This window comes from Crocodylus siamensis, chromosome 1, assembly GCF_052110815.1.
Source record: "Crocodylus siamensis isolate JL-2025a chromosome 1, ASM5211081v1, whole genome shotgun sequence".
Taxonomy (NCBI): Eukaryota; Metazoa; Chordata; order Crocodylia; family Crocodylidae; genus Crocodylus; species Crocodylus siamensis.
This window is the reverse complement of record NC_143395.1, coordinates 100,807,003-100,829,080: the sequence shown is the minus strand read 5'-3', so window position 1 is coordinate 100,829,080 and position 22,078 is coordinate 100,807,003. Positions and strand designations below refer to the sequence as shown.

General features: G+C 40.9%; 1 protein-coding gene across 1 annotated transcript in view; it reads right to left on the bottom strand.

The window, feature by feature from the left end:
• LAMA2 (laminin subunit alpha 2) overlaps positions 1-15,148 on the bottom strand; it is a 437,413-nt gene extending 422,265 nt beyond the window's left edge. The window contains exons 1-3 of the mRNA XM_090032537.1: positions 15,067-15,148; positions 13,311-13,481; positions 9,191-9,303 (exon numbers count right to left, since the gene is read on the bottom strand). Of these exons, the coding sequence (XP_089888663.1) occupies positions 9,191-9,303; positions 13,311-13,481; positions 15,067-15,148 (366 nt within the window). The remainder of the gene's footprint in view (positions 1-9,190; positions 9,304-13,310; positions 13,482-15,066) is intronic.
• Between the last annotated feature and the right edge of the window lie 6,930 nt (positions 15,149-22,078).

Genomic DNA, 22,078 nt, shown 5'->3' with positions numbered 1-22,078 from the left:
ACCTAGAGAAAGACAGCGAGGCAAGACCCATGGTGGCTGAGAGCCCCAACATAGAAGCTTCATAGTTTCATAGTTAATGATCTGCTCAGGTCCCTTCTGACCCTACCAAGTCTGACCCCCTGCCATGGCAGGAAAGAGTTCTGGGGTCAAATGACCCCAGCAAGGTGTTTGTTTAGCCTCCTCTTAAGGCCCCCAGGGTAGAAGCCAGCACCACTTCTCTTGGAAGTTGGTTCCAGATCCTAGCCGCCCTGACCGTGAAGTAGCACTTCCTGATATCTAGCCTGAATCTACCGTCTGCCAGCTTGTGACCATTATTCCTAGTCACTCCTGGTAGCACTTGGGGGAACAGGGACTCCCCCAGTGCCTGCTGGTCCCCCTTGACTAGTTTATAAATGGCCACTAGATCCCTTCAGCCTTCTCTTGTGGAGGCTGAACAGGTTCAGGTCCCTTAGCCTCTCATTGTAGGGCCTGCCCTGCTGCCCCCTGATCATGGAGAGGGTCCAGACGAGGGCCACTCGCATGTTGTCCACATCCCTCCTGAAGCGTGGCGCCCAGAACTGGACACAGTACTCCAGTTGCGGCCTGACCAGTGTCGCATAGAAGGGGAGGATCACCTCCTTGGACCAGCTTGAGATGCATCTGTAGATGCATAACAAGGTGTGGTTGGCCTTCCTGACCGTGTCCCCACACTGTTGGCCCATGTTCATTTTGGCATCAATAATGACTCCAAGATCCTTTTCTGCCTCTGCACTGATGAGAAGGGAGTTCCCTAGCCTGTAGGTATGCTGCTGGTTCTCCCTCCCCCCCCAAGGTGCAGCATCTTGCACTTGTCAGTGTTGAAACCCATCCTGTTCTCATCCACGCACCCCTGTAACTTGTCTAGGTCCAATTGCAGCCTATTCCTCCCTTCAGGCATGCCCACTTCCTCCCACATCTTAGTGTCGTCTGCAAATTTGAACAGGGTGCTTTTTACCCCCTTGTCCAAGTCTCTGATGAAGATGTTGAACAGTGCAGGCTCAAGGATTTTGTGACCTGGTCATAGAAGGCCATCAGGTTGGTCTGACAGGACCTGCCTCTAATGAACCCATGTTGGCTGCCCCTAAGCATAATCTCCCCTGCTGGCCCCTTGCACACATGCACCAGGATAATTTTCTCAAAAAGCTTACCCAGGATCAAGGTAAGACTAACTGGCCTATAGTTTCCTGGGTCCTCCTCCCTCCCTTTTTTGAAAATGGGAACCACATTGGCCCTTTTCCAGTCCTCTGGCACTATACCAGAGCACCGTGAGTGCTCATACAGCCATGCCAGGGGTCTGCAATGACCTCAGCTAATTCCCTCAGCACTCTGGTGTGGAGATCGTCAGGACCAGCTGATTTAAATGCATCCAGTCCCTCCAGAAGTTCCCTGACTATGTCTTCACTCACCCTAAGCCTGGGTGCGCTTCCCCTGGGGCCCACAGGGGTCCTGCTGCAGGGGGTGACCTGGTCTCTGCTCAGAAAAAATGGAGGCAAAGAAATTGTTAAATAGGTTAGCTTTGTCATCTGGTGCAATGACCAGATTTCCTAAAGTGTCTTGCAGAGGCCCCACTTTACCCAGTACTTCCTTTTTACCCTCTATGGATTTAAAAAAGGACTTTTTGTTGTCCTTGATCTGGGTAGCTAGTTCCAATTCCATCTCCGCCTTGACCTTCCTGACCGCCCCCTTACAGCCCTGAGCAACCAAGGTATAGTCCTCCCTGGTGATGGCCCCTCCCTTCCATTGGGTGTATGCCTCCTTTTTAGCTAGGAGATATTCCCGTATGCTTTTGGTGAGCCATGGGGGCTTTCGTGATCCTCTTGCACCCTTTGATCTGTGTTGGAACAGGCAGTCTCCTGCTTGTAAGAACATCTAAATAATATTTACATCAAGGCATGGCAGATGAATGAAAGTGGGATATGAAATGAAAGATAGAAGGGAAACATTAAGGGACTTCAAGGGCACCCCTTATAGGCTGCAGATAGCAAATAAGAAAAAAATGCCACTGGGGAGGACAACCTGTTAGTGTCCTACCCATCTGCGAAAAGCATGGACCAGCAATACAGTATTAGGTCATCAGGGAAAACCTTTTAAATACATTCTGTGTATTAGCATTAAAACTTAACTTAGCTGAACAGATTTTTTTACATGTATTCATAGTCATAATTTTGGCCCCAAATGTTGTGAACAGCCCTCCTCTCAGATATATTTTTTTAAAGTGTTCAGCTGGAGACTCATAAACAAGTCTACAGAACACAAACCTAGATGCCCAAGCTTTAAAAAAAAATGCAGAGTGAAGACAAAGCACGGAACCAAAACGATGAAACGTCTTACTACTTGCATGTGGAATCCATAACACAGCTGTGAAAAATTACTTTCAGGAGTGTATCATATCCTATTTCTACTGGTCAGAACTATCCTTGGCATAAGAGCAGTAACCAAAAAAGGATGAGGGGTTTTTTTTGTTTGTTTTTTTTTAATATTTATTTCCATGCATCTCTCAATAGCAAACATATTTTTACTTCATTGTGGTTTTGCAAAAATAATAATAAAAAAAAAAAGCTTTGATTTTTATCCTGACTTCCTTTCCCTTCACTGAGAAAGGAAAAAGCTCCTCTGAGCAACTTTTTCCACAGACTGCTGCACTCAGTTTTTAGGCTACTAATATGAGTTTTATTGTGTTCTTTTCATGTTGCTACCCAAATTTCTCGGTTAACTTTGTCACAGTTGCCTAGTTCCAGCTTGTCCTCAGTACATGGCATCTTATACATAAATCGCAGAGGAGCCAAACAAAAACAATTCTCTTCTAAGTGCTGTCTTTGTTAATATAAGGAAGAGCTGAACATCCTTTTTGCTGTTTTGCTCATGAGCAAAACAACTGTTCTTTTCTTTTTCTTTTCTTTTTTTTTTATAAAGAACCAATAGGAATGCAGATCAAAATACTCACTGCAAATTATATTTGGTGAGCATGACATAATAAAATAATGAATTCACCATACACATCCATGCAACTGCTGTGTGCATTTCATGACTGGGAATGGGCAAACTGCATCAAATGAAAAAACACGTCCCACTCTCACTCTTGTCTACTCCGTTCTTCTCTGTAAATGTACATACATGCCACTGTTCAAAGTATTAGATGCACCATTCAAATAGCAAAGTCCCTTCCTCTGAAAGCTTACACGCTAAAAATCACTAAACCTCAAATACAATTCTGAGCTCTACAAAGATAAGTGTTACTATGATGATCTCCATCTGGAATTGCAGAGCAGGATTTTTCAGGTGGAGGACACAGAAGGTGATCAAGGAATGTAATTCATTACCCTTGCTCATTGTTAAATCCAAAATTGTATCTATTTTTTCAAATTTTAGAAGTTCAAGTGACTCTTTTTTCTTTCTGTGACCAGACTTGGGAGATATGGTCGTCAGCCCTTCCAAGTACCAAGACTCTCTCTGAACGTAACAGCTTCCACATTTCTCCTTGTTAATTTTTCAGGACAGTTGCCATATAGCAAGAGGAGGTGGGGAAGGAGGCAAACTTTCTAGCCGGCATGTCACAAATTAGTCCTGTAGCCTTCCTGGGTGCCACTCCAATCTCCTTCGTCTGCCCAATCTGCCACTCTGCTTTTTGCTCCCTGCTGATCTCCTGCTCTGCTTTCTACCCTGTGCCCCTTGCCTCATCTCCTACTCTGCTTTCTGCTTCCTGCCCTATCTGTTGATGTCCTGCCTGTCCCCTCCCTGATATGCTGTGTGCCACACATGGAGGCTGCCATAGGCTGGCCACCCCTGCCCTGGAGTGAAACCCTATGAGAATTTACAATGGCAGCAGATCTCTATTAAGGTCCAAATATGTTCCCTTTTCTCTATTCTTTTAACTAACTTTCCTCAGGATGTATCTGTCCCTCAAGGAAATGTCTTGTCTCACTGCACCTGAATCGCCTGTATAGCTTGGGTGCACAAGCTATGCCTTATTATTAAAGCCAAATCCCTAGTGACAACTAATAACAACAGACACAGGAGAATTATCAATACCTGTTCCAAATGGTGAATTTTTGCAGAGTATAATGCTCAAAACAAATCAAAGGATGACTGTGTCTGACATCCAATTCAGTTTCACAAGGTAGAGCACTGTTACTACTACTGAACTCTAGGTGACCTTAATTTATTAAACCTGTCAACTGAATAGTCCACAAAGAATGGAGTTACACCAATGAAATTTAATGGCATTAGTATTTTGATCTGCGATTGAAGCTAAATAAATTTTAAACTAATTATAGGAAAAGCAATTTAATATACTGATGATAATTAGTTGTATTTATCTGTTATTTATATTTTTGAACATTTTCTAAATACTCTCTAAATATGAATACTACCTCAAAACTTTATTGTGAAGTAAATAAATGATGATGTTGTAATCATTTCAGCAATGGATAAACTTTTAGATTGAAGTTATCAGACTACAAGTTCCCCCAGGAAATCAGTACATCTGAAAGAAGAACTCTGAAGTCCTAATTCCTGGGGTGTGTTTTAACCGCAAGACGTTATTCTGGAAAATCTTACCCAGAGTCTCAAATTGATGTCTTTCTAAGTGTAAATGATAATTTTCTGCTGCTTCTAAAACTAAAGATGCATCTCTTCTGCAAATAGCTTATTAGTTATGACTAACTATGGCACGTCATTACTTTATTATGCAGTACAATCAAAACGGAAAAATAATTTGACTGCCCCAAAAGGTCTTGATTTCTTTAATGAAGAAAATAGCAATTATTTTCCTGTTTGTTTTCCATAAAATTAGTATTTGCTAAAAGCACTCCATATGCAGTCATAATTATCACTAATAACACACACTAATGCATTTCTGCAATTTATAATCCATTACTTGTAGAAATACAAATAACAAATCTGTTTAACAAAAGAAGTTAAGCATTTTTAACACTTAGCATAAGTATCCATCAGTAAAAACAACACAATTATTAAAATCTCATGTTTGCCAACAAAAATCTTTTAAATGATGCCTCAAAGGTGTCTTTTGACCTTCACCTGTTGATGGAGATGCTTATCTGGTATCCTAACTTGAGCAAACATTTAAAGTTTTACTGAATACTCTAATAAAACCTACAGCTCAGTATGCATGCACAAATGTTTCTATTACGGAAGTATAATAGATATTTTAAAGCCAAGCATGTTACTGTATATGGTACTGTGCTGCTGAACAATGTATCCCCTATGCTGTGCAAGGTTGGAAATGTGTATAAAGTCCTTCCTCAACTGCAGGGGCTGCTCATTTTGCTGGGGGCAACACTGGCTCTATGGGATTGGATAGGGAATGAAAGGATAGATTATGTTCCTCCTATGCTCCAGCCAGGTTAGCTGAAGCAGCATAGAGAGATAAAATATCTATCTGATACTGGTTTAAATATACTGTATAAGAATCATAGCGCTTTTTCTGGACTAATTCTTGATTATGTATCAGCACGAGAAAAGAAGACACCATCATGCATACAATATGCCCCCAAATAAGATAGGTGCCTAGTTTTTGTTTTTGTTGTGGGGAGGGGTTGGTGTTTTCTCTATTCTGACTTTCAAAAAAGATCTTTCCTTGAAAATATACTGGTAAGTATAGTATTTTCCCAAGGGAAACACAGGCAACTGCAGCTGGGAGGCAGCAAAATATTTTAGCTGCTCTGTTAACCTCCTAGCTACAGAATATCACAGGTGCTCTTGACTGACGTGAAAATGTCCAACCCCTTTTCCTCCTCTGGCTGAGTTAGGTGGGCAGCCAGTAGCATTTGCCAGCTACAGCAGCATAAGCTTCTGCTGGGGAAAAGAACCGGAAAGTAGAGAGGTCCCTGTGCAGCACATGCAGCATTACTTCTCTTTCTCCTGGCTCTCATGCACCAGAATTTGTGGGTACTATATTTCTTTGTGTAGAATGCATACCCAAATTTCCATCAGCTGGTTTTTTGGGGTGTGAAAAGGTGTACTTCTATGCAAAAAAAAAAAATCACACTCACAGCTTAGCCCCCTAAAGCTATGGCACATTTTAATTTAAGTGTAACAAAGCAGGAGTCCCCTCAGTATGCCAGTTGAAATGTTTTGCTGTACCTAAAGAAAACCTTGAAACAAATTTGAACCACCTAATGTATATGTATGTATATGTAACTTTAGCAACAAAAGCACTTGAACTATATAATCCATACATGATCACTATAATGCTGTATACATCCACAAAAAAAAAACACTTAAGGAATAGTTTTTCTCTTTGCAAAAAAATGGCTACTGACATTAAAAGAGAAAATAATTTATCTAATTGGAATGTAGATAATGGAATTATTGGAAAAGAGATTTAAATTGAAACTGGTTGAATGAAACTGACATAAAATCCAACAATTAGGCACAGAATACCTTGGAGAGAATGAAGGACTAGGATGCAAATTTAATACACAAGGGGTGCATCTACATGAAACGCTATGTCGTTGGAGTGTCGGCAAACGTGAACCATGACACTGATGCTACTATGCAGTAGCAACAAGCTACTGCACAGTAGTGTCAGAAATGACCTGTGCGCCACCAGGACTGCGCAGTAATGGTGGTTACTGCATAGTCATTTACTCCTTGCTTTAGCTAAAGCAAGTACTAAATAACTGCTGAGTAACAACTGCACAGTTGGGGGCATATGTAGATGCACACAAGAGCTATTTATATTAATTGATCACAGCCATAAAGGAGAAAAAAAAATATTATGGAGGAGGAAGGCTTGTCAAAAGAATATTTTAAATAAAATAACTGAAGGACAAGAGCACTTTCAAAATACGCTGAAGTTAAGGATGACTCCAGGATTACGATGCCAGTAATGGAAGGGGCTCACAGACAAACTCTCTAGATACGCTCTGTTTCAAATAGGAGTAAGGAGCCAGGTCTGTAAATATTTTTCTCAAATTTTCCAACCATTGCAATACCACCAGTGTGAACATTAATGTAAAGCACAAATATTTTTACCACCAAAGCATTTGGATAGAGGTTTGTTTGTCTCTAGGAGGACAAAACCCCTAAAGAAATTTAGAACCCTGAGAATTGTTTATCTGACAGATGTGATGAACTTCAAGGTTTGGATTATATTCAATAGGGCTAGGAACTCTTAGATCTGAATATATATATATTTTCCGAGGTTTATTTTACCCAGCTTTAATTTATGAAGGGGTTTTTTTTGTTTTGTTTTGTTTGGAGGAGTTTTGACTGTTTCTGGAATAATCAGTTATAATCTTCCTTGTGGAGAGGTAACAAAGGAAAATGCAGGCATTCAAGTTCCAGGTGAAAGTCATAAAATAAGGAATCCCACCCAGTACTTAAAATAGTTTAAAACAGGACAATGGATTTTCAGCACAACAAGTCCTGAGAAAGTATTCTCTTCACAAGTCCTCTATTTGCTCAAATGAAGGAAAAGAAATATTGCCCTTCCAAACTGGAAAATGAATGGTGTTGCCCCACGCTCTTCCTTATCTTAGTTCATCCTGTACATTGCTTCGATATGTGGGGCAAGCTTAGGCAAGGTAGGAGCTTGAGGGGCCTTGGTGGCAATCTTATATGGGCATGACAAAAAGGAAAAAAGATTAGATAACCCACTAGTCTATGACTCATTTCTAAGGTACACAGTAGAAAATGATAAAAACTTATGAGGAAAAGCTGAAAGAACTAAGGTTATTTAGCATGGAGAAAACTAAGGGGAGATTTGATAGCAGTCTTTAAGGGCATTTTTACACATGCATGCGTACAGTTGTATAAGCGGTGAAATGTGCATCAGTACTGAGGAAATGGCGGCAGGGTGCTTTTTGAACTAAAACACATTGGACCACACCACTACCATTTTCTGCAAGCTGACACACATTTCACCGCTTACACAGCTGCACGTGGCATAATGCAGTTCGCTTCAGCTCGCATGTGAAGCAGACCTGATTAATCCAGTCTGCTCCAGCGCGGCAGCTCTCCGGCGTAGTGCTGGGAAAAAAGTATGTGTATAAATGCCCCAAAAATCTTAAGGGTGATCATGGAGAGAGTGGAAATGGGCTTTTTTCTGTGGCTGTAGGGGCATTGCTAGGAGCAACTGACTGAAGCTGTAGCAGGGGAAATTTTAGGCTGGAGTTTAGGAGGAACTCTCTGACTCTGAGGGTGATCAGACACTGGAACAGGCAACCCAAAAGAAACTGTGGAATCCCCATTCTCAGAACATTTCAAGAGCTCGTTAGACGGACACTTCTCTGGAATGGTTTAGTGAGGGATGATCCTCCCTTGAGCAGGAAGCTGAACCACAGGACCTTATAAGGTCTCTTCCAGCTCTACTTTCCTGTGATCTATAAACTTGAATAAAATGATAAACTTATGTGGTACCTAACAGTTATTCTGTGTTTGCGTTGGCACAATTTAAATAAAACCATTCTTCTTCCAGCCCCCAAAATCCTTTTGCTTGCAGACCTGGCATAAACCAGCCTATTTATGAGCATCAAATAACTGTATTCTAGAAAACAGTAGCTGTCAACTGAAGAAAGACAGAAATTAATGGCACAAGATGCAACAAGAAACTTGAGACTAGTTTTGCCAAGCCTATGCAAATGCAACAGGCCTTGTTAGCTCTTCAAGTTGCCCAAGTTTAGTTTAAAAACCAACTGACACAGCTTGCAGAGTTTTCAGTAATGAGAGACAACTTGTTTAAGGGCCCTGTTAGCCAAAAAAACCACCCCCAACCCTGCAAGTACAACTATCTTTAGCAGAGATTAAGATATTTTACTTCTATATTATTGTAGCCATTAAAGTGTAGTATTTTAAACCCATGCTTTGATTCCTATTAACTTTCACCCCTTAAGACCACTTTTAACTGGATTTAACTCTATGGAACTAAACTAGGAGCTGTGACAAACACCAAATATTTCATATTTAGAAATATTAATTATATGCCTTAAAATAAATACCTAAATATGTCATTTAAAAACCAGACTTATACATTATATTAAAATGAATAGGTCACAATATGCATTGTCCATACAAATATCTCAGTATGTTATGATAAATCTGAGAAAATACTTATGAGCCAAAAACACCACCAAGAAGACAAGAAAGAAAGAACAAGAGAGGTGAGCAAATATAAGAAAAATAGATTTTGCAGAAAAAAGAAAAATTATACCTGTTTGAGATCCAATGTAATGGTCACATAATGATATTCTATCCCATTCTGGATACTAGGGCTCTGCCACCAAGTGTTCTTGCCATCAATTGCATTAGATACTGGATGCCGTTCTATTGGATTGGTAGAAATACATTTTAAACATTTTTATAATGGTAACCAATTGAGTGGCTTAGTTGTAGCATTTAGTTAACACAGCATTCATGTATATGGTTGAATATGCCCACTGGGTGAAATTCATTCTAATACTAACTGTTTGTTAAGACCCTATGAATTATCCTAATCATCCTAGGTTATAATATTTAAGAGGTCTTGTCTTGGCTTGTATGCATAGTTTGCATTGTAGTAATCATCACCTAGTAACAGCAAAGAATATTTTTCTTGCCAAATCTTTGCGATCCTATTTTGGAGAGTTATAGAGCTACAGTTTTAAAGAATATTAAAGATCTGATTCCACATCAATAGAAATTATGACTTTAACTGAGCAAGACAACATCTGTAGGGGAAAAATAAGCAGAAGTTCATTCAAACATCATCTGTATCCAACTTCTATTTCTAATATAGAAAGAATGTATTCTTCTGAAGGTATTATACATCCAAAAAATACTACCTGTTTACTGAGACAGACTTCCTAAAAATGCATTTTAATCTCTCTCTCTCTCACCACCCCCCCCAGAGTTATTAATTAATCTTAGATGTTGGGGAAGAGGAGGCTGGGATTAATCATAAATTGAAGAATATGTTGGCCTTTTATCCATTTTTTCAATCAACTACCCAGATTGATAGTCTTTCTTTCTGTAGTGGGTTTTTTTTTTTTTATCATGTTGGCAGTCTGTGGAGGACAGGAATTCTGCCTCATTAATGAAAGCCAGAATGTCTGAACATATTTAAAGATACAATTAAAGTGCTTTGTGGGAGTGAAGGAAAGCGTCAGTCTTAAAACTGAAAATGCCAGAAATTTATTTAAATATCAAATGATTCAGTGGCATTAGTGGGCATCAACATTTGTATATTACATTACTAGTGGTGGAAATGGTGATATTATTAGCATTAGCTCTATAATTTTAAACAAAACACAGAGAAAACCTTGTGCTCTAGACATTGTCAGACCTAACAGCTCTGATCATCTTTACAGCTCATGGCTTTAAAAGTGCGCTAGCAAAAATGATGTGTAAATCAAACTCAAGTTTCCTAGGTGATTCTGATAGAAGTTGTCTAATTGGAAATTTTGATATCAGTCTCCTCAGGTCAAATGTGTATTAAGGTTAGTCATGAAAAGAAAGGTTGCAAGGTGAATCAACAATTAACTGCAATCCCTATTATGAAAGTTTAATCATAATTAATTGAAAAACACTGATTAATTGCTGGCATGCATTCCATATTTAAAAAGGAAGAGAAATAATATAACATTTGTAAAAGGGATAGAACTGCAAATCTAATCCAAGGACCAACCTCACTGATTGATGACAAGGGGGATAGCTTAAAGAGTGGGTCCAAACTGTGCTCTTTAATTTGGGCTCACATGTGATTAACCACGGAGTTTGTATTCATTTCCTTCTGCAGTAATTAAGGGGAGGCATTCCAGACTCATATGTTCCAAGGGGATCATTTAAAGCCTGGTTACATTACATGGTGCTTTTATTAACAAGCTATCTCTGTTTAAATAAGGCACTTCCTAGTGCCAAATGAATGTTTTAAAAACCTTAAAATGTGAAGTGGTTGGCAATGTCAGACCAGGCATTCAAAAGCCAGGCAGATGCAGGTTAACAACAGGGTAAGATAAAAACTGGTTGTGCTTTTCATACAGAAATGGGGAAGCAGTGGCTAGGTGTCTAGTGTAGGACACGGGAAAGAGAAGATCTGAAACCTTTGATATTTGTGTGTGTGTGAATTGTTTGCAAATGGAAGAAGTTGTCTGAATTTCCAGTACATTAGTGGTTTCATATGGAAAGAAAGGATGACACAATCTCTCAAGTTTTTTAAAGTTTTTTCTAATGCTTTTGAAAAACATCAAAAAAACTTCCTGGAGGGTACATGCTGAAGAAGTGGAAACTATTATTTAAATTATGTTACCATTAAAACCAAAATGATGGCTGTGGAGACACCTGAGCTAGTCTTTCAATGAACTAAATCAGATGCCAGGCATGCTGTTTACCACTGCAGCACAGAGCTCTACATGGGCTAATTTAACTTGCTGAAAATCCACTAAGCAGCAAGGTAAAATAGCCTATGTGGAAATCCAAATATTTCAAAGTAGCCAAGCCAATGACCTACATTCTCTCCATTTACTTGCCACTCTTTTGGACATAAAATCCCAGAGCAAGAATGATCTTGGGACCTTGTTACATTGCACTTTATGCTGCTCAGCTGCTGATTAGGGTTAGGGCCTAATTACATCTTACGTAGTGAGCCACACAAATACTTATGGGTGTTAGAGCTAGCTCAAGTTTGGAGCAGTCACATATTCAGGCGAGCAGAGGCCTGGAGGACTGAAAGAGAAGAATCCCACTCTCCCCCATTTCAGACTTTCCCCCCTCCCTCCCAGGGCTCCTCCTGTTCTTCCCTACCCCCTGGGTCCCCTCAGTGGTCTCCTTGCATCTCATTGCTCCTGGGGCATTACTTACTTGTGGCTGCCTGTACTGTCTGTCCCAGGGTAGCAGGCAGGGAAACTGCAGTGCACTTCCCCAGCCACTGCAGCAGCACAGGCAGTCACAACTAAGTGGGGGAAGAGGATGGTGGGCCAGCGAGCAGGGTGCTGGATAGGCCAGGGATAGAGGCAATGGGTAGGATCAGGGTCTGTCAGGGGGTGGAGGTGGGTGGGATGTTTATGCTAGGGTGTCACCTAGAGTGGCTACACCTTAACATAACATGAGCTGGGTAGCATGGATCATAGATAATCTTGCCCTGCACTGGAATGACATAAATTTGAGCATATAATGAGTGCTTAAAACCAGCTTTAGGTGTTAATATGCAGATAGTTCAGGTGTTGAGAGCTCCAGGAGCTGCCCATAATTGCCATGTAACAAGGCCCTTAGTGCTAGCTCCAGTTTGGAGCAGTCCCACCTTAAGGCTAAAGACCTTCTCTGTCCCCCATTTGCACAACTGTGACTTGCCACTAAAGGACTGATGAGCAAGGACCTGACCAGGAGCTACAGCTGGGAATTGCCACTACAGGGCTTATGAACCAGGACAGACGTCTATCCCTGCTCTACATGGGGGCTGAGGGGGGGTGGAGGGACATGAAGCTGGGTGGTAAAGAGTTAATGGGATGGGATTAGGTAATGAAATGGAAGGTAGAAAAAATAGGGGTGGGGGAAGAGTGGTGAAGTGAAAAAAGTCAGTCACTGAAGGATGAAATAAAGTAGTAAAAAAAATAATTTAAAAAGAAATAAAGAAGTACATTCAAAGGTATAATGTTTTAGTAAATTGGGATTTGAGACTGGGGTGCAGAGACTGCTGGTCTTGCTTCCCATGGTGGTTGGGAGGTGGGAGCAATGAGGGAAGGCATTCTGAGGGGAGCTATTGCCCCTGGCCTGGTAAGGAACATCTTCCTCACGGGAACCCAATCCGGTCCCCTATTTTGTCCCATCTTCCCCTCACCCCCGCCCCTAGTTCCTGTCTGCCCTGTGACCTAGCTAGCTGGCGTGTGCTCTGAAGTCTGTTTGCACAGGATTGCACCCCTGGGGGTGGGAAGGTCTTGCTCCCAAGGGCAGAAGGGGGAATTGGCTCAGTGCCATAACTGCCCCACCAGGCAGTAGAGTTCAGGGTGTGGAACATTATCCACATAGAACAGGAGGGTGGCGGAGGAACACTGCATCCTGGGATGCGGGAGGATTGTAACTTGGGTAGCTCATCTGTCGGGAATAGCCATATATTAATAAAATACAAGCTGTGTAATGTGGATCAGACATAAACCTGCCCTGGAGTGTCTCAATTTTAAACTGCCTAAAGTGTCCTTAAAACTAGTTTCAGGTGTTAATGTGTAGATAATCCCAAGGTTAAGAGCCACCTAAAATTAATGTGTAAAAAGTCCCTAAGAAAAAACTAAAAAGAACCCTCCCACAGAAATATTTCTTCAAGACTGTATTTTAACAGAACAAAACCAAGATTGCACACATACGATGAGAAATTTTACTGTCCTGATGACAAATACGACACTGGGGGTTTCTTGCTGGTTGTCCAGGTACATGTTCAACCAGTTTGCAATACATTTCAGGTTCTTTTTCACCACAGGTAGCATTAGTTGTGATGACAGCACTAGTAGCCAAATTCAACACTGCTGGAAATAAGCCTGGAAAAAGAAATAGAAGAGAGAGAACTGAGTAAATTCGGTAGCACAACTAGAAATTTATATGCCACATATTAATTCTTAAGACAATAAAGTGAAAGACCTAATATTCAACAGCTACATATATTATAAAAGAATATGCCACCATTTGGACTCCTTTATATTTTTAAACACGTTTAAGACCTCAAATTAAGGGCTATTATTAAATGAGTCTTCCTAATTATTCTCTTCTAAAACATACATTTTAATGAGCCGCAGTGCTGTATTACTTGAAGAACAAGGTGCAAAAGTGTGTAGAAAGAATCAGCCAAGAAGTTATTTCATAATCAGTTCAAACTCTCTAGTGACTGACAGTCTGAACGTTCTTTGAATTGTATATGCAAATGAATCATCTCTTAATTTTTCTCTTTTTCTTCTCCATTATTCCCACACTCCATTTTCATCTCCACAGTAGACTGTTACCCAGCTTGTTTTGCACATGTTCATAGTTTATATTACATTACATTTTTAACCATATTGCTGTTCAGTGGAGGTTCTTATATAGTGTTCATTGCATTAGCATCTGAGCACCTTTTAGCAGCACATGCCATAAACTAATAATGTCTGTCACATGTGGTTTGTTCTCTCTCTCATTCTCTATCCAAGAAGTGTGTACAATATTATGCCTCTAATTGGGCAATTTTTAGGAGTGATTGCACTACTATATGTATTGCACCCTGCGATCCTCATTCAGTAAAGCATTTTAGCCCATGTTTAACTTTAAGCAATTACTTGAGTGCTTTGCCAGACTGCATGCAATATGATAAACCACACAACAAGCTATAAGAATTATAAGCCATAGGAGGAACAATCATTAAATCAGGCTTATTCCCCCATCTCAGCAACACTGACCAAAGCCTGTGAGCTGTGGAAAAAATGCTTCACTTGAGAAAACTGATGTGTTAGGTTGAGCTTACACATTAGCCTTTCACGCCAGAAATAAATCAGTTTTACATCCTCAAAAATATAATTTGCTCTGGCTTCAAGTTAAACAAAACCAAACAAAACACAACCAGGTGTAGCTGGTCTGAACTGAGGATATTCAATCTCAATTACTGTTGGGGGAGATTTGAAATGTGTCTTCCCCATACCTGCTTTATCTGGTTTAATCAACTAATAGCTAACTATAATGAACATAAATGTAACCAAAAAACAAGGCTTTTGCCAAGACTGGACTTGAAATTGTTGCATATTCATGAAGCTCCCTTGGTGATATAACTCTCCACCTTTTCCTTGGTGTATTGTGCTAGCTGAATTAATACAGCATCATTCAGCAGATTCCTTTTGATCTGCTAACTCTGTTCTCCTTACTGTCCCTGCAATTAACCTGTGTGCCATTTAATTTCTGAGCTTGGTGGTCATGGTACAGTTATCCTCTGACATTAAAAGTTAGCAACTCTCATGTTCACTTTAAAACCATGTTAAACACATTACTTGAGCAAGGCTCCCAATTAGGTACTAACTTGTCCAATTTGTACAGTCAGTCAATCAATAGCTGAGATTTTCATTGAATTTGCAGTTTTCTGCTCCTTTATAGATTACAGCCTACTTTCATTGCATTTTAAAATGTGTATGGTTATATCTGCTGTATTTTTATCAAACCATTTACTGGTATTTATTGCTATCGACATTAAGGTTATGTGGCAAAGAACCTAAGCACTGAATGACCTGTGATTCTCTGTTGAGAGTCTCCAGTTTGACTTATAGCCTTGTTACTGCAGCTTGAGGACAGGTAATGCTAATAGCATAAAAGCCAGAAATCATCACATTTAAGCATGAAGACCAGCATAACAACTAACTTCCTAGAATGGGAGCCTAGTGAAAAGAGGAAAATGTATCATGGGGGAAAAAAATTACAGACCACGGTTTGGGAAAATAAACACAAAACCGGATTGAAAAAGGTAAAACAGCAAAGAAAAAGATCCCAGAAGTCCTGTCTCTCACTTTTTATACATGTTGACACTGTATTTTATTTATATGCACATGCATGTTAATGTGAGCACACATTAAATAATGATCACCAAGGACCAAATTTTGCATTGATACTAATCCATTGATTTCAGTATAACTCAGGACATAATTGGACCCCAAAGTCTTGCATATTATCAGAGTAAACACAGACAGCTATTGTTAGATGTTTCACTGAAGAGACATTGTCAAGGTCCCACTGATTCAAATAGAAAACTTGTCACTTTTGATCCCTGGCTGTTTCATGAAAAAGAAGCTGACAGGAAGAGGGCAGAAGCCACACCAAGTGCACAAAGCTCATTTTAAAATGCAGCCAGCACTCTAGGTTTGTCACTTAGTGAAAGCTGCCTTGCCTTGAAGCTAAGATTTTCTCCCACACTTAATGGACAAACATTCCAAATGCTCTTTTAACACAACCCTCGTTTCCAAAAGGTGCTGCTTAGTTTTTTGTTTCAGTTGACATTTTAGAACACTCTGAATAATATTTTTAAATGTTTTCTTTTTCTCTCCTCTGGCAAAAAACCTGTTTGCATCAGAAGAGAATCTTGAAAAGAAGCCATTTTGGAACAAAAATGTTGGCCACCATTCCTAGAGCTTGGGTTGCATTTGTGAAATTGTGCATCAATAACCCTGGTTTGCTTTAGCAACATTGAGAAGCAATGAATGAATTTCTTTGAAGGTGCACCATTTGGGATCCACTTTGAATTATGGATATAGAAGCAATTGCCAAACCCAAATGACCAGCGCCCAGAATATATGTACTTCAACTTATTTAATAAACTGTCTGGACAAAATCTGAAGCTGCTTTTAAAACCAGATATGGTTAGACAGCTCTTGGCCCTGGTGTATTTGGGTGAAGGATGGGTTGGAAAAGCCTCCACGGCTCAAGTCCAGATCACTTAAAAATGGATCCATGACTTAGTATTATCACCGCCAATGTTATTAGTCTCTTCAAAAGATAGTGCCATATTCTTTTGGCAAAATAATAGCAAAGCAGTGCTAACATGAAACAGGATCCCCAAAAGGGTGATCCCCAAAAGATTAAGGATAGCTTTGATTAAGGATGGCTTTATGCGCATTACTTCTTTATCCCTGCAATAGGCATCAAGGTTTGTATCAGACACGTGAGGAAACACCTGCTCCAGTGCCTTTTCATGGGATGAGAGAGCTGCTGCTGAACCACCAAGTACTCTTACCCAGCTGGGTTAGGGACAGAAGTTGCACATAAACCGGTTTAAGTGATCAGAAACTGGTTTATACCTGTAACAGAACAGACATTTAGTGCACATAAACCTGTTTTAAAATGTCTGGAATTGGTTTAAAATAAACCTACTACCTAATTTAGTATCAGACTTAACTGGTTGATGAAACTTCTGTCCCAGATCCCTTCTTGATTCAAGTTAAATCACAGTCCCCCAGCATGCTCTGCAGCCCTAGGCTGGGCTGTGCTCTCTGGTCCAAAGAGCAGGGCTGGCCCCTAGCTGGAGCAGTGAGAACTGGCTGACAAAGGGATGGGTTGGGGAGGGGGGAAACCTGGCTAGGGATGCAGCCCAGTCTACAGGGGGAGACTGCCCCTTCCTCCCCCCCCCACCCCACCAGGCAAACCCCAGATGGGATCTGGGGCCATGAAGGGGGATTAAAACCTGCTTCCCTTGCTCAGATTTACTGCTGGCTGCAACTATGCACTATAAATCCCAGAGGCACCTAGAAGCTGGAAGAAGTGATGAGCAACTCTGCAGAGTCCTGCTGCTGAGTTTCTGGACTAAAAATCCCAGAGATCTGAGGGGCAGCATGAAGAAGAAGCAAACACACAGCCTATATTGGACATCCCAGAGAGCCATGCTGTTACGCCCCCCAGCTTCTGGCCAGAGCCACTGCAGGCATGTGGCTGCATTTCAGGAATGTAAGTTTACTTCTGTTTCAATTTAATCTCTACAGTTTAGACTAACCTGCATGACTGAATCAATTCAGCCTCAGGCTTTTTGACCGTCTGTACTAAGCCCTGGAGAAATAATTCCAGCTGAGTAGCCTCATAAGCCATGGTCCTCTTCACACCTAAGTAAAGCCCAACATTTTTCACCCATGGGCCAGATGAGCAAAGCCAGGTCTGTCCACACACCCAGTGGAGACCCAGTCCAGTCACACACAAACAGCCGGGTGGCAGCCACAGCCATTAGGGAATGGCCCAGTTAGGGCACTGCCAAGCAAAGCTGAGGCGCAATTGGGCTGGGCTCCAGTTCAATCCAGCTGTGTGGAAAAAAGGACTCAGTTCCTCTGCATGGGGCCAGTCTGACTGGGAGTAATCCTAGGACCCAACCCCTCTCACATGGGGCTTGGAAATTTGGAGGCAGGGGAGCACCAGCATAGTTTTCCTGTTTCCAGACCTGTAGTGAAACCCAGAGGTCAGATTTCATGATTCTGCAGGCCAAATCTGGCCTTCAGGCCAGAAGTTGAGCACCCCCAGCAAAGTCCAAAAAAGACTGCATTTTAAGGATCAGCCTGTTCATAAGTGTGTTGCAAGAGGAGAGACTGCCATTTAGACTGACCCGCAGCAACCAGGGTGAATAATACATTTCTGATACAGGCATACAATTCTAGCAGTTCAGAAGCTGAAAGCATGTAAAAGTTTGCATGGTAGCCAGGACTTTTTAAGCTTTAAATGGAGATGTCAACACAGTTGCGAGCTATGACAGACTGTTTGCACATTCTTTGGTACCTTTCTGAAAGTTTTATATCCCACCTTTACAACAAAGGCAGCTGAAAAGAAAAATCAAAGATATGGAAGGTCACATTTTAGGCATTCATTCAAATAACTTCTCAGAAGGAAAAGCAAGAGAGAAACCAGAAGGAAAAGTGAGAGAGACAGCAAGAGCTCCAGATAGGAAAGGAAGGCCTGAGAATCTGCAGGGAAGGGAAGTGCCAGCCATGCCCTCTGGCCAGATTTTTAAAGGTATGTAAGTGCCTCTGTTTCAGTGAGCTGAGTGGAATTTAGACTCTGGCCTTTTCCAATTACAGACCAGTAAGTTTCCAATTCGATACTACTATATGGACCCAATTCCTCATTGCCTAGCATCTTGTTATAGTCATTTATTCTTGTAAAATGAAAACAAAGTACTACCTAATTAAGAAGACAGGCCTCAAGCCTACTTTATATTGCAGTACCAGTCCCTACAATGAGAACCCAGTGCTGTTGGCTTATCCCTGGGCCATCCATGCCAGGACGCTCAACATGCAAGTGCAGGGTATTTAAACCATGCCTTCTTCTACTTTACTGTTTTTCTTCCCTTCTGCCATTGGCAGAAACCATCCTTACATTCATTTGAATCTGAGTAGCTTGGCAAAATTATGACAATTACATTTGGAGGAAGGAGTGAAATAGAGTTTATGGTTAAGCTACTGGTCTGGGGCTCAGGAGACTTGGGTTAGAATTTCTGGTCTGCAGTGGACTCCTCCTGTGACATTGGGAATTGAGGCACAAAGATATATGGCTAATCTGTGAAACAGGCATAAAGAGTTGGAAACAAGGAAATATTATCTATTGTGGTTTTATTTAGCCTTCAAACCATTACTTGTCACCATGCTCCACGTACATTAAACCCTGAGCTCACTGACTTGCTGCTTTGGGTCCCCAACAAGTTTTCCAAGGCTAGGGACAGACATTATATATGAACTGGTTTAAGTGATCCAAAACTGGTTTACACCTGTAACAGAACAGATGTTCAGTAAATATAATTCAGTTTGAAAATGGCTGAAACTGGTTTGAGATAAACGTGGTTGAATGTAGTATCAGACTTAACTGATTTGGGTCAAACTGCTTATGCAATGTCTGTCCCAGAGCCCTTCCTGGTTTAAATTAAACCACAGTCCCCCAGCATCTCAGATGCTTTGCAGCCCTAGGCTGGGCTGTCTGCTTCAGAGTAGGGTTGCCTCCACCCCTCTGCTCACTAGCTGAAGCTCCAGCAGAGACTGAAGGCACTGCAGGGTCTGCCTGTCTTCCCCCCGCCCCACCCCCCCACTCACCACTCCCTGCCCAAATAGTGATTCCCCACTCCCCTCTCCCACAGCACAGGCCACAGCCAGCATGATGGAATGATGAGAGGTGTCTGTGTATGGCAGACAGGACAAAAGCAGATGGGACTGTGTCCACCTATGGCTTTTTCGAGCTAATCAACAGGTCAGCTGGTAATGTCCCTCCATTCCTTCCTTGGAAAAAGCTGTTTAAGAAGAACTTGAACTAATGTGAGAGGTTTTTGTTTTCTTGATGGGCTGATACATACTGTGTTATGGTTCCCTTGCTGGTCAGGAGCAGCAAGGTGGGGAGAGGAACCCCTCCCTAATCAGAGGTCCTGCTGGGGCCTGGCCACACCCTCTTCCCAGCTCAGCACTACAGTAGGGAAAGGTGGGCTTGTAGTCTGAGTCACTGCAGGTATGTGCCTGCATTTTCTCAGTCCAGAGGGAATGTCTCTACACTAGCAAACTGGTTCAGTCTAGCCAGGTTTGACTAACCTCCAAAAATCGAATCAATTCAGGCTCAGGCTTTTTGAATGCCTATCCCTATCCCAAAAGAATTTTGTAGTAAATGCTAACCTCATTTTCCCTTTTTTCCTCTCTACCACACTGCAGAAAAGAATATATAGATCTAGATTTCACATATTTTTTCTTCATGCATTTAGTATTTCCCAGTCATCTGGGACTTGCAAATTTCAACTCATTGACAATTAATAGAAAGGATGTCAGTGATATTTGGTCCTGCCCTATTACCTACTTATCTGTGAGAGAGAATTTTTCCGTTTTATGCCACAATGAGACAGCCGGAGGCACATGAGCTGGAGCCTTGCTCAGAAAAGAGAGTATTTGCAGCTGGTGTGAGGCATTCTCTATAAAGACCTCTTTCAGCTGTTGAATTCACTTCCAACCTCATCCAAAATAGACATAGCCATTTGACTTTCAAGAGCACACTGCAAGGCCCAGTTGACGTCCCAAGTTATGAGAGACTGGAACAACTTTGGAGGCAAGTCAAAGATAATAACTGTGTATTCAGCTGTTGGGTGATTGTTGCATATTACATACAAGGTAGTAGAGATCATGGGAATAGTCACTGGAGCAGCCTATTCATATGGACTATTTTTAAAATGTGTGAAGGAACATCTAAAGCAAAGGACATACGTTAATTGTATGGAAATGGATATGAATCTAGACCTTTCAAATTTGTCTTCTTGCCACTGTAGAATATGCAATTTAGACACTATAAGGGTTTTTTTCTTTTTTTATAACTAGTAGGCTAAGATGGTTATAAGCACTCAAGACATCCCTCTAGACATATATTTTGGCAAGTGGCACAGGGAGGTTCATTCCATTAGGAAATACTTGATTGTATTATTTATCTTTTCAGGAATAGATCAGGTAGGCATCCTGAAGACAGAAAAGCTCCATTTTGCAAGGGTTTCTGCAAACCTATAGGTATAAGCAGTATATCTTACAAATGTAGGAAAATATATATGAACACTTTTAATTTTTATCATTAATGATTGAAAATTGTTTTAAAGAGAAAGTACTATTGTGGCATTATGTTTCATAATCCTATTGTTAAAGAATTAAAATTGTGCTTTTTTTTCTTTACAGGAAATTCCAATAAGACAATCTTTCTCTTAGCAAATCACTATTTGGCACCACATTTCTTTCAATGTTTTGTTCAGACATTGTCTCTTCAAAAAAACAAATAACAGTATGCCTAAATGCATCTAACTTTTCAAACCATTCTTCCTAGTCTGTAGACAACTTTGAAACATTTGTGCAATCAAGCAGATCTGTTTGCCACTGAATTTGTTTAAAAAGACAAAGGGGAACATGCCAATATAAGATGTTCTAAGAAGTGTCACTGGGAAACAGAAAAGATACTTATCTGTTGTAGTAGTAAGCTATGCTAGTGTGTGGGAACACAGTGGGTAGAAAAACTGGGACAAAACAAAACAAAATGTTGCAGCAAAAATGGTTTCCAGCTGTGCACGGCAGGAAGTAACTTAATGCACTGGATCCACAATGTAGATGAAGAGCTTTATACAACTGGAAAATAAGTCCAATTTGAAGAAATCACTGTCCAGACACAGCAAAACTTGCAGACTGGAAAAAATGACACTAGCCCATTTGTCCAGCAGCAAACAAAATCAGGGAGCACGCACTGTATTCTCAGTTCTTGTTTTTTACTCACTTTAAGTAATATCTTCAGCTTCAATTCAAAAAGACATAAAAAAGAAACTCCAGATATAAGATATTAATAGGCAGTCTCGTTTGGTGATAGCAATCCTTACAATTACTAAAAGCACTTGAAAAAAAATATTGATTGTATGGTAATGCTACCTTGATTTCCATGGCTCCTGACTTCCAGGCTAGGGACAGAAATTACATACAAACCAGTATTCGTGCTTGGAAACCATAGATTCATAGATGCTAGGGTTGGAAGGGACCTCAACAGATCACTGAGTCTGAACCCTGGCCTAGGCAGGAAAGAGAGTGCTGGGGTCACATGACCCCAGCCAAATGCCTATCCAGCCTTCTGTTAAAGACCCGCAAGGTAGGGGACAGCACCATGTCCC